Source organism: Polyodon spathula, chromosome 39 (genome assembly GCF_017654505.1).
Source record: "Polyodon spathula isolate WHYD16114869_AA chromosome 39, ASM1765450v1, whole genome shotgun sequence".
Taxonomy (NCBI): domain Eukaryota; kingdom Metazoa; phylum Chordata; class Actinopteri; order Acipenseriformes; family Polyodontidae; genus Polyodon; species Polyodon spathula.
The window spans coordinates 1,492,862-1,505,985 of record NC_054572.1 but is presented as its reverse complement, the minus strand read 5'-3'; the positions used below and the strand labels follow the sequence as shown (position 1 = coordinate 1,505,985).

Sequence of the window (13,124 nt, the reverse complement as noted above, 5' to 3'; positions counted from 1 at the left end):
GTACTGTGTTAGTTATGTAAGTTATTGGAGTTACTAAAATGCCTTTATTTAAAGAAACTGGGTGTTTTTTGGCGATTTTGTCTGGGGACCTACGGCAGAAAAAGACATGCCACAAATACTGGATTGTTCTATCAACCTTCTTTTTGTTCTTGGTTTGTTTTGTGGTTTGATATTAGGGTCAGGTGTTTTTTATTTGTTTTGTGGTTTGTTATCAGGGTCAGGTGTTTTGTGGTTTGATATCAGGGTCAGGTGTTTTTGATTTGTTTTGTGGTTTGATATCAGGGTCAGGTGTTTTTGATTTGTTTTGTGGTTTGATATCAGGGTCAGGTGTTTTTGATTTGTTTTGTGGTTTGATATCGGGTCAGGTGTTTTGATTTGTTTTGTGGTTTGATATCAGGGTCAGGTGTTTTGATTTGTTTTGTGGTTTGATATCAGGGTCAGATGTTTTTGATTTGTTTTGTGGTTTGATATCGGGTCAGGTGTTTTGATTTGTTTTGTGGTTTGATATCAGGGTCAGGTGTTTTTGATTTGTTTTGTGGTTTTATATCAGGGTCAGGTGTTTTTGATTTGTTTTGTGGTTTGATATCAGGGTCAGGTGTTTTTGATTTGTTTTGTGGTTTGATATCAGGGTCAGGTGTTTTTGATTTGTTTTGTGGTTTGATATCAGGGTCAGGTGTTTTTGATTTGTTTTGTGGTTTGATATCAGGGTCAGGTGTTTTTGATTTGTTTTGTTTGTTGATATCAGGGTCAGGTGTTTTTGATTTGTTTTGTGGTTTGATATCAGGGTCAGGTGTTTTGCTGTATGATATCTGAGTAAGGTGTTTTGTTGCATGATATCTGAGTAAGGTGTTTTTTTAGAATGAAACGTTATGGAAAGGTTTGTCTGGATTTTCTGATTCTGGGTTTCCAATCATCACAGATTGAGTTTGCTAATATGGGGAAACTCTGGAGTATAAATACAGGAAATTTCGATGAGTCTAGCAGAAAAGATCATTTGCAATTGATGCATTTGACCTAGAGCTCGAGGCATTTCCTGACCAGTAAACAAACTTGGGGTTGCCCCTGTATGAAATTAAATGGAAATAAACATCCAGGAAGAGCAAAGCAAGTATGTGACAAGTCACAACAGTGTTACTGCTCCACACCTCAATGCCTACACAACAGAAGTAATTAACCAGACATTCATGAATCATCTTTACTGCAAAAGATACTTCTCACAGGTGCAATGGCGGTGTATTATACACATTAACAAAGACCTTGCCTTGCTTAGCTTTGAGAAACAGGCAGTGGTGAGTGATACAGCCCTATGTGTGAGACAAGCTATGATGAAAACCCCACGGATCCTTAGTACAACGGTTTCGAAGGAGAATCGCTTGGGAACCGCAAGTTGGCGGTGCACGTCCACACTCCACCTGGGACATAATGCAACTTTCTCATTTTTGTTGTTGTTCAAATTTTGTTTCTTGCACCAAGCAATTCAATGTACTCTTATGGATCTTGACTTGAATCACTCCCTGAGCAAACTGGCCAGCCTCACAACCACACTAATGAAGACATTACACACAGTCACAGGGGGCAGGGAATCCTACACTCCTCCATCTGCCCAGAGATTTAAATACAAGCTGCCCAGTATCCATTCTACAGGCAAACAGCAGCAAAGTCTTTACCCCTGAATACGACATCCTACACCTCATATTAAATGCACAACAACCCTTTGCTGTCTTGCTAATGAGATTCAATTAATCTCTTGATCCCTTTTTTTACATGTTCCTTTTTTAGGATTACACAAGAAACTTTACCACGGTTAGCTGTTGCGCTAATGGGTAATAATCAACCGCTTCTTTGAAAAGAAATAAAATTGCTATTGGGCAAAACTAGTTTCAACCAGAGTCTGAGGTCCACTTACGTAGTAACGTGTCATAACTCATGGGAAGAAACCACTTGAATAGTGACGCGTGAGTCACAATACAACTCAAAAGGCATCTGCCAAATAAACTAATAATAATTATAATAATAATAATAATAATAATAACAGGTGACACAAGCCAGGCATTTCGACTGCTGGGATCGTCCGCATTGCATTACTAAGATAACAAACTGCAAATCAGTCTCCATAAAAGGCTCCCGACCTCTAACAGCTTGTTTATAAACCAGTTATAAACACTCATACCTGTGTCTCTTCTCTGCCAGCTACTTCTGTATGGAAAGGTGACGTCAGGTTTCACATACTCTTATTAGTAATAGCCAAGGCATGGTTACAGACAGTTATAACTGATGTACCCGATAGAGTGGGATTGTTACAGTATGCTAATGTTCTTGTACCCTCATGTGTAACGTTAACCTCAAGCACAATCTAAAATGGAATTCTAACTCCCTTCAGCACATCAATGCAAAGCACCAGTTTGATTGTGGTGGGTGCCTGTGGAAACAGTGCTTCAGTTTCTCCACTTTCCCTGTCTGCAAAGCCCTTGTGCTGGCCTGTGTTCAAAGCTTAAGGTGCCTGACTCAGCCCTCTTTAATCCCTATAAGTGCAAGGCGACTCTCGCTGGTATATCTATGAATAGAAACCCTTTTGGGATGGTCGTGGTAAACAATAGAAGACTGAAGTGAGCCTTTAACAGCCGGTGGAGACAAATCAAACCAAATGCATCGTCCTGTCTGAACGAGCAGGCTTTGTTGAAACAGCAAAAGAGAGCAGTTTAAAAATGTATTTCTACCTCAAATGGACTACTTGAACACTGACAAGCATATGAAAGGCACTAAAACGTCAGCTTGTCACAAGCATAACGGATAAGGAGTTCTTCCACTGTAAATGTTAACCGTTAAAACCGCCAAAGCAAGGGAGAGTGCGTTTTCAGAATAGACTGCAAAAAAAGAGAAACGCAGTTTGTGCTTTAAAATCAGCCAGCAATTCCACTACTGTAACTGTGTCACACTGCTCAATATATAACTTGGCAGCCTAGCAGAAGACCACAGTAAAAGCACATAATGGAGCAGTTTCATTTGTTATATTTTAGACTAAATCCTGCTGGAAAAACAACATCACAATAGGAAGAGCCAAAGAAAAATCCCAGAGTAAATCTACCACACCCTTATGCATGTATTATAGTTATTTATTTTACTAAAAAAAGGAATAAACAAATACAAGCTTGTTTGGTTACTTAACAGCCTTGACAAGTATTCTGCCTTCAAGAGTTACAATACCTGCTCATACTCCTTAAACACACACACAAACACACACACACAAACACACACACACACACACAATACACATGCTATTAGAATTAGTCACACTTCTAAAACATTGCAAATTCAAAATTACAGTATGTACATCATTCCTTAAAACTATTTTCGTAACAATTCTAAAAAGGTCTATAAAATATAAAAATCATAAACCCTGAAAGTGGAAAGAAACGCAGTCAACGCTGCAATACAACACAAGTTGAATTAAGGCACAGAACCAGAGCTCAGTGTACCTGCATCCAGTATGCTGGGGTGTGCAGAGCTACGACTGCACGCTGAAACTGAAATGGTTTTCTGAAACATGTATTCAGCCTGCTGAAGACACTCACTGAACCTGGGAAACAGACACTTAAATTCTGCTGAAATCTGTTTAATGGTATGAATGACCGTCATGATCTGAACCTCCCATAACCTTAGCTAGAGACTCAAAAAAATAAAATTAGACTTATTAGCAGAGGAGCGACAATTTTTACAGCAATTCACCACACTAGTGTTATAACCCCCTATTAAGAGATTCACTATGACAGAAGAAATGGAAACGTATTTTTCACTGTTTGGTGATCTTTAAAACCATATGAAATGTGTCACTCACTAACTGATGATCTGTTAACCTGGAGTAGATGTGTGCCACCAAGTTCTTTTTTATTGGCTCGTGTTATCTTAATGAATTAAAGATCTGAAAAACTTTTATGCTATGCAAAGTGAAAATAGGCAATATCTCCTTCGTATAAAATAATATTTTGCTGAAATTTGGCAAGTCAACCTGGCTTATTCTTCTATGAATAGAAATAACACAAGAGTTGCTACACATTAGTTACAGCAAGCAGTAAACAAATATATTCTAAAAGGGAATACATGTGATCAAGATTGAGAGGTTTCAGTAAATATTGAATATTGAAAATGGAATAATCCAACACTAATCTTATTTGAACCAGAGTGAACCAATGATCACAACTACTTAAAAGAACAATAATGAAATACTGTGTAAAAGTATTGACAAAACTCATTGAAAAAACCCTTCCTGGTGTCAGCCAGTGACAAAGGAAATAGAAAAGTAGGAAAATCATTCACATTAGTGTTATTTAGGGTTATACTCAATACACCTCTAATTTCTCTTTAAAAAAAAAAATTATAATAGTTTCTTAATTAGGATTCTTTAACGGCAAAAAAGTGAAGTTATTTCATTTGCAATGCAACGTTTGGTGTTATTTTTTATTTTCATATGAAAAACAGAACCCGATTGTCTCTTTCTTTGTGTGTGTATTTATTCAAATTAAGCCTTGCTAAACCACATTTTTTAAAAACCAATTTGCAAAACAGATACCATCAGATTCCACAACAGACACCAGACAGATTCCCATCTTGTAAATCAAACAAATAGTTTTGTGACATTTATTTTTATAACGATTAGTACTGTGCCCAATAATGCCACGCAAGTTTTGTATCAGTGTGATGGGGAAATGTGTATTTAACTAATCACTGTGTGGAAAGAGGCAGCTTTCCAAGTCTAAAATAAACAGGCAAACAACACACTGAATCATACAGTGAAACCTGAATCTGCAACACGGATAACACACAAAATCCAAGGTTCATATTGCACAGCAGTTTCATCCATTCCAGGCTTTAACACCAGCTTGATTAGCCACAGTTTATGGGTAATAAGCTCATGTCTGTCTTATTAAACTCACTGCGAAACCAGGAATGGTTCAAGTCGTATTTCCATCCTTGTATTGCAGCAGTATGCAGAACACAAAGTCTTCTGTGCAGCGTGCAGCACACTGGTTGAATTCTCTCGGAAGACTGACGTGGATATGAGGTCGTGGTTCTTGGTATCTTATAATAAAACTTCACATTGTAACGCAATGGTATTTTAAATATATTAAAACTACACTTAAAAAAAAAAATTAATCTCTCAGGCTGACAGTTTAATTTAGTGCTATTTCACACTGAAGTAGTAAGGTCTATTGTAGCCCTTAAAATGATTTGTAAATGATTATAGTCCTTTTGTTACTGCTACAGTGACATGGATATGTGGGTGCGTGTGTGTGATCCTAGCCATACTTTCTGAAGGTTAGTGTTGAAAAAAGAATGGGACTTGTAAACTACACTGACCAAACTGTTGATTAAACAGTATTTAAAACTTATTCAAATCCTTAAAAAAAAAAAAAAAAAAAAAAACAGCTGACCAAAGGTGGTATAGATACATTTTTTTTTCATTGCTACTGTATTATGCAAAGTGAATTGGCTCAAATTCATAAAAAGTGTAAAAAAAAAAACACACACAACAATAAAAACCAGTCCTACATAATTGTGATTGTAAAGTCCTATGTTACGAGTTTGGGTAGCACAGTGCGTAAGGGTATGCTTCCATTCGAGTCTCCTATCAGATTGGTCCTCAGTTTACTGCCTGCTCCGATTGTGGAAGGCAGCTTGGAAATAATCCCTGGGAAGCAGGTGCTATGTTCTGTAATCCGTTTAGAGACAGGCGTTTTGTCTGCAGCGACAGGTTTGGGTAAACGCTTGTAAAGCCAAGGGTGTCTCAGCGCTTGGTTCGGGGTCATGCGTGTGGCAGGGTCCCAGTCCAAACACTTTTTTAAGAAATCGATGAAGGTGGGGTCATCGCAGCCCTTTAAGGCCGTCACCCAGTCCTTGCTGCCCGGCGCTCCTCGCATTTTACCTCTCCGCGACCGGCTGCCGTTCAGCACCACAGTTCCGTTAGCCAGGGTGCTGGCAGTGCAGTAGCGCGGGTGCCCCTTGGAGTTGATAAAGTTCTTAGCCCTCTTGGACTGCTCCATCAGCTTCTGTGGGGGCATGAATAGGACTTCCATCATGCAAGCCAACTGATCCCCTTCATCCTCACCGGGGAACAGAGGATAGCCAGTCAACAGTTCGGCCAGAATGCAACCAAAGCTCCACATGTCTATGGGCATCCCATATCGGGAGCCAAGGATGACCTCCGGCGCCCGGTAGAAGCGGGACTGGATGTACGTGTAGACGCGCTGGTGCTCGAAGCAGCTGGAGCCGAAATCGATGACCTTGATGCCGCTGCGGCCCTGCTGCTTGAGGAGGATGTTCTCGGGCTTTAGGTCGCAGTGGATGATCTTGTTCCGTTGGAGGGCCTCCAGGCACTGCAGGATGGAGTGGGCGAATTTGCGCACCAGCTGCAGGCTGAAGCCCTGGAACTTGTTCCTCTTGATCAGCTCGTAGAGGTTCATGCTGAGGAGCTCGAAAGTCATACAGATGTGGTTGCGGAAGGTGAAGCTCTCGAACATGTGAATGACGTTCATGCTGCCCGTCTTGTCCTGCTTCTTCAGGTGCTCCAAGATCCGGATCTCCTCGGCCGCCTGCCGGTGAAAGCGCTTCTCGTTCCTCACCATCTTCAGGGCCAGGTGCTGGTGGAGCTTGTGGTCGTAAACCTTCGCCACCTGCCCGAAGCTCCCCTTGCCGATGACTTTGAGGACCTCGTAGCGGTAAGCCAGGTGATCGTGAGGCACGTGGATGTAGCCCCCCTGGTCGTCATCGTAACCATTGTTGTTGGCGCCACCCACTACGGCTTGCCTCTTTTTGGCATTTGGTCCCACAAAGTAGATCTCAGGATAGCTGTGGATCTCCTGCTGCTCCAAGGCAGTGAGTTGCTGCTTGTGCTGCTTCAAGGCTTGTTCGGGAGTCAATAGGCCAGGCCTGGTAGTTTTACCCAAGCTGTCCCCGGACTTGGCAGAGCCGCTGCTGTCCACATTTCGTTCTTTGGCCGTCACAGGTTGTGCTTTTGCAGTGCTGTGAATGCCATTGTGCTGCAGGGCACCGTTCGGCTTTCTATTGGAAGCGTCCTCATGCAACTGTCTAATCTTCATATGGTCTCGACCCCCAACTTGATGTTGATCCTTTGGTGAGGTCTTGTGGACACTCCCGCCCTGCAAATGATTAAAAAATAAGAATCAGTCATTCATGCTTGCGGCACAAAATATTACACATTAAAAAGCATTGCAAAGTCATTCCCTTAGGACATCACTTAAAAGCAATTACAAATGTTCTGTCCTCTTCTTGTTTCCAATACTCTTTTATAGAACAAACACAAAGCATTATGCTGTTGATCATGTCTAAACTGCGTCAGCCGCAGATAGTTTTCAGCTTAGCCTTGAGAATCACTGCTGTGCAACAAATTACAATTTGTTTAGGCTTGGTTTCAAAAGATATTGTGGTACAAAATTGTCTTTTGGCAAAGCCCAACCTGAATTTGGAATCCTAAACTTAATCCATGAATTTGATCTTCAGTGCATAAGATCTTAAACAGAAGTTCCCCGTCTGCTGTTGTGAATACACTGTTTGTACTGAAAGGGCAACACGATCCAGGTACTAAATAAAAAACAATGCGTGCCTCAGGTGTCAGACAAAGGACTAATTCAGTCCTCGGGGTTCTGCTGACATTTGACTCACCACTGCAGTTTCGCACTTGGGGTTTGCTGACGTGTGTAAATATCCCCAGGTAAATACCTTCCTTGTGTCTTGTTTCCAAAAACTGCACGCAACACCCCGCAGCCAGACTGCCACAATGACAGATTACACATACAGGGTGGTTCTTCCTCTGGGGAATACCATCACCTCACAGGTCAAATACAGCACCTGTCCAAATGTCACTGTCAAATGGGTCAAGGGTAAAATGTCAACCAAGATCTGTGACGTGCAAAGAAAACTTAAGATGAAAAAAAAAAAGCCAACCAAGCCAGGAGAGCGAACAAAACACAATGAATTCTAGCACAGTGGTGAGATCTCTTCACCACTCACTTAGAGTTCGCTTTTACTGATACCTCATTATCCATTTATATTTGACCAAGGTGCAGCATTATCTCAAACTAGATTCCTACAGACCACATCAAAGAACGGATTATTTTCCCAATTACAGTCAGAGATAAAATACAGTCACGCCTGTTTAAACTCCAATAAACATTATCTTCTGCCAATTTCACAGCCTATAACTTGATCTTAACTGCTCTTATATTCACTGCACTGTGGATAACTTTGAATGTTTAGCTCCTTTGCAGCAACCAGCAGTTTTCCTGAGCAGGATCACCACCATCTGCAAAAACACTGATCTGCTTGGTTTTTACAGCCCTCTTTACAGCAGCACTGGGGTTTAGAAATAAATCCCTTGCAACATTATCTAAAAGTTTCCCCAGAACCACATGCGTACGCTTTTGACACACCAAGGACCAAAAGTTAAAAAACAAACAAACAAACAAACAAACAAAAAAAGAAAACCCATACGAAGTATTTGCCGAGCCCAACCCTCCTAGTGACTGAAATAGCAGCTGGGCAGTGCAGCGAGCTGTAAATAGAATTGAATATGCAGAGTAATAGATGACTAAGTATCGGAATACCTCTGAGATTAGCCAGATAAACCAGCTGTCTGCTTTCAGGCATCAACAGCCTGTTGAGTGGACAGAGCACCGAGCACATGGGAAATACTAAATATACATGAGATACAGTATTAACATGGAAACAAAACCTGTCTGTCATGCAAACAAAACTGGAGAAAGGGGTACGAGCTGTTTGTCGAAGCAAACTTATTTAATACAAGCACATTGTATAACATTCCATTAAACATGATGCACACAGGGCAGCCCCGTTTAACAACTAATTGCATTAAAAAAAAAAAGCATGCACATGTTCCAGATACGGCATTATTGTCTCATGTGTCAAATGACAAAAGGAAATGAGGCAATTTCAATTGGAAAGCTTTCTTTATTGTCACGTGCACATCCTGCTTGGTTAATAACTCCCCAGTACTAAAAGAATGCAGCATCAGCATGCCAAGACAAAATAAAAGACACAAAGAAATCAGGAGCAGGAAGGACGGGATACATTTCCGTCTAGGATTTGCATAGACAAGGGGAAGAGACTGAAGAGAAGCAGAGAAATGAGTCTCTCATATGGGTTCCCTTTTCTGTTTTGTTGTGCTGTAGATAAAAACGCTGACTGCCTCAATTTTCTTCAGCCACCAGAGTGAGATTTGTGTCACCGTCCATCTGGTGTTCTGTGCCAGTATGCTGCCCAAGACAATTTCACTTTATAAAGACCACACCGAGAGCCAGCAGTGAGGTTCACCATGACAATGTGACACGGAGACGTGACCACACTAGTTTAGCAAGTACCCCGTTAATGTTGCTGTGGTGAATGTTAAACAACAAGACAGAATCAGAGTGGTGGTTAGGAAAGATTTTCACCCTGCGATGCCCGTATTTTTGAACAGTGAACGGGTCTTATATTTATGTAACTATTTGACACTTGCTTATACCACAGGCAAAATTAAAGATCTTGCCAGTGACGCGGAGTTGTGTTGCGTATGAAAATATTGGCTTTTTTGAGGCTGGATTGTAACCACAGTATTCTACACAGGCGGTCAGAAGTGGCACAGCAATGACAGTTACTGGCTCACTGCGAGTGACCCAGAGGTGCCAGGTCACTTTAAACTTCTATGTGTATTTGACTGGCTCGCTGGGCTGTGACTGAATTTCAAAATTAAATACTAAAAGCTTCTTCAATTCTAAAACGTTCTCCTTTGCAGACTGCAACTGTGAATAAAGTGACGTAAAAACAGCTTGGTGCAGCCGGGTACTTACTGTGTGTTTGGGAAGGGGTGGCAGAGCAGCGGGGCTGTGGCCGTTGGCGTCAGTGCCGTGGTTACCAGCCTGGTCTGTTCGCATGTACGAGTCGTACAAACCGTCCCCATGTCTGGCTGTAGAGAGAGAGGGAAGAGAACAAATTATCAATCTATAACACTATGACAAAGACTTTCTGAGCTTTTGGTAACGGCATGCAACCATCCGAATTCAGATCAATGGAAAAAGCAACAGAACTTTCTGCAAAAAGCCACCTGGTGTCCATTCTGTCTATTTTTGATTGGGTGAAAAATAGTTAGCTGGCAGTAAAATTGATCAAAACAATGTAAAGGTTTCTTCATCATCTGCACCTTGAAACCAATGACTAAATTATCTTATTAAAATGTTTTCAAATATATATCTATGTGTGATTATACTGTACAACAGATTATTGTTAAGTGGTGTGCTTTATTACCCTGATAAAACATGTGAGAGGTATCTTTTAACTGTGCTGATTCTAATTGTTACACTGTGATGTATAGCACTGATGACACAATGACAGTCTGCCACACAGAGCACAGGCACCTATCTTGTCCACGGTCTTCAACTTCTACAGGGGTAGTCCTGCCACACCAGTGTGTTAATTAAGGCCAGGGGAAAATAAACCACATTAGTGATAAAAAAAAAAGAAGCCTGTACATTCTACCATGACCCAAAACTGCCATTTGCCAAGTTGGTGTTAGACCACTATACTAATTCAATACAACATCTGGTACGCAAACATAGGCTTGTCTCTGGCATTTTCGACATGATTACAAAAACCCCAACCCTTTTACACAGATCCTAAACATTTTTTTAAAAAAGCAAAACGCAGTCCATTGTCACAATAAACGGACACCAAAAAGCATTTGTGTCGCTTTCTAGAATTACATCAGATATGTACTGTCAGTGTGACGCTAGAACGGTCAATTAGGAACACATTCGAAGATTATAAAATGGATAAAAGTTCTAATGGTTTCTACTAGTTCTACGGACCTAGCAGAACCGGCTCTAGGAGATGCCACTAGTAGAAAGATGCGCAGATGCCACGGTAGATTGATGCTAATTACCAGCTGTTTACATTAAAGTATAAACGAAGTAACCAGCTGTTGGCAAGGACAGGACTAACCTTGAAGAGTAAATCTAATTTAAAAGATGACCAGCTGGCTCCGAGTTAACATGACAGCACAGCAATTTACCATGTAGCACTAATGAGATTACATACTGTACTGGGATTCAGTACTTGCGTTCCTGCATTTGTATCATCGTGCGTTAATTGCACTTGCAGCCCCTGTCCTGTCATGTAAACAGGACACTGTAGAACAGTAAGTCTTGTTATACACACATTATTGTCTCTTCTGTTCTAGACAGCCTTGTGCTATAAATCACAAAAGCGGTTTAAGCGTGTCTACGGAGGATTTATGGTGTCAAGCGCAGATGTTTAACTACAAACTGACACCTAAAATGATTGGGGGCGAGATTATTCAAATGAATTCAATTACATACAGTAGAAAACAGTTCTGACAGCGAATTACTAAAATACAAAACGCATGCAATGATGTAGGGGCAGTAACAACACTTTGAATTATTTAAACATAAATTACCGGCTGTAATCGGCCCCTCTGGCTTTCTGCTTAGTATCATCATGGTTCCAGATAGAGACTGGAGCCACCATCCAAAGAAAGGGATCCCCAAGCGAAACAAAACGGACTTCCCAAGTTTGTAATCCGATGAGAATCTATGGCGGTTGGCGATGGATTTTAGCTAATTTACTTTTTTTTGGAGATTGAACTCGTACTTATTCAGTGGAAGCAAATAAAAAAAAAATATATATATATATATATATATATAATTTGCTCTGCTGCACACACATTATTATTATATAAAAAAAATGACAGTGCTATTTGGCGTATGTTGTGATTTTAAAAATATTGTTCACTTGGTAAAAAATCTAATCCATCATTTAAAGCATGCAAATGCTGGTAATTGAGACAGCAGCTCATAGATTTCACCATTTCAGAGAACTTAAGTAGCACGCACGCACTGAAATAAATCCGGGCGGTCCCATTCAATTAGATTTGATCTGTCACTTCATGGGAAGACTATATATATATATATATATATATATATATATATATATATATATACACACACACACACACACACACACATATAAAAACAATTCCGCGTTGTCAAGTCAGGGTAGGGTAGGGTATGTAAATATCGAACCTGTTTCAATGTAGATATTCATCATAATAACATCGCTAGAGTAGACACGATCCCATTTCCCATGTAATCGTTCCTGAACAGCAGTGTGCACAGCCTACAGTCCTCTTTGTCAGTAAAGACAACAATAGTTTCAATTGCATGACCGAACTCAAGTATTTTTCTTCAAACACAAACGAGTGGCGCTCAATTGGAAAACGCTTTCTATTTCCCTAGGTCTGCTTCCTCTCGTGTTTGTTGTCGCCGATTAAGCTTTTTTTTTTGTAATTTATTTATTTTTTTCACTTGCTTTAAAAGTTTGCTTGGATATTTTTCGCGTAACCAAAAATATAATAATAGTAATACAAATAAACCACGCGTGAAAAAAGTGAAATCTCCCAAAATGAAAACAAAAGCATCACAAATCTAAGAGGTTTTTTTTTTTTTTTTTCTTCTTCTGTTCCAAAATGAAAACCGTGTTGTTTTGCCGTTTGTATAATCGGTGATCGCTTCCACACCGAAACTCCCGAGTGATGGAAACCGCTCTCAATGTGAGTGTCTTGTGGATTTTTTTTTTTCTTCTGCTCCCTCGACTCGTCCCAACCCCAGTTCTCTTTCCGGAGACAAAAAATAAATGCTTCACCGAGACCAGCTCATATAGCGATGTCGCCTCACGACATTGTTTTTTGAATAATGCACCGGTGTGTATTATCCCTTCTCGCTGCAGTCAGTTTTGGGTAAATGCGCGTTAATCCTGCTCCGCTGGCGTCTCATAAACACGGCTGGTCTGGCCCGCTTCGGTTGACGGTTGCTATGCGTTTCACTAGTCGGTCAGCATAGCGTCAATCACAACCACACCAGTTAAGGACATGAACCCTGAGGCTGTGAAACTGACGCCATTGTGACTCAAACAGGGTACGTACCCTAGTGCAAATACAGAGAAAGCAGAGCCTACATGGCGACCACATGCAACAAAGGGTGAGGAACAAGGAGGAACAAGAAGGAACTCCTCCCCGTCCCATTTGCAACAGCAAAATATGC

At 40.7% G+C, this 13,124-nt stretch overlaps 1 protein-coding gene across 2 annotated transcripts; it reads right to left on the bottom strand.

Moving 5' to 3' along the window:
- Positions 1-3,095: 3,095 nt before the first annotated feature.
- Positions 3,096-12,994, bottom strand: LOC121304737 (dual specificity tyrosine-phosphorylation-regulated kinase 2-like). Of its 2 annotated transcripts, none has more exons than XM_041236105.1 (3): positions 11,483-12,994; positions 9,861-9,976; positions 3,096-7,154 (listed from the first exon to the last, which is right to left on the bottom strand). In XM_041236105.1, the coding sequence occupies exons 1-3, from the start codon at positions 11,523-11,525 to the stop codon at positions 5,568-5,570; spliced, it is 1,746 nt and encodes a 581-aa protein (XP_041092039.1). In that variant the 5' UTR covers positions 11,526-12,994; the 3' UTR covers positions 3,096-5,567. The 2 variants fall into 2 exon arrangements, with proteins under 2 accessions (XP_041092039.1, XP_041092040.1); XM_041236106.1 differs by having other exon boundaries at positions 12,108-12,994.
- Positions 12,995-13,124: the final 130 nt, after the last annotated feature.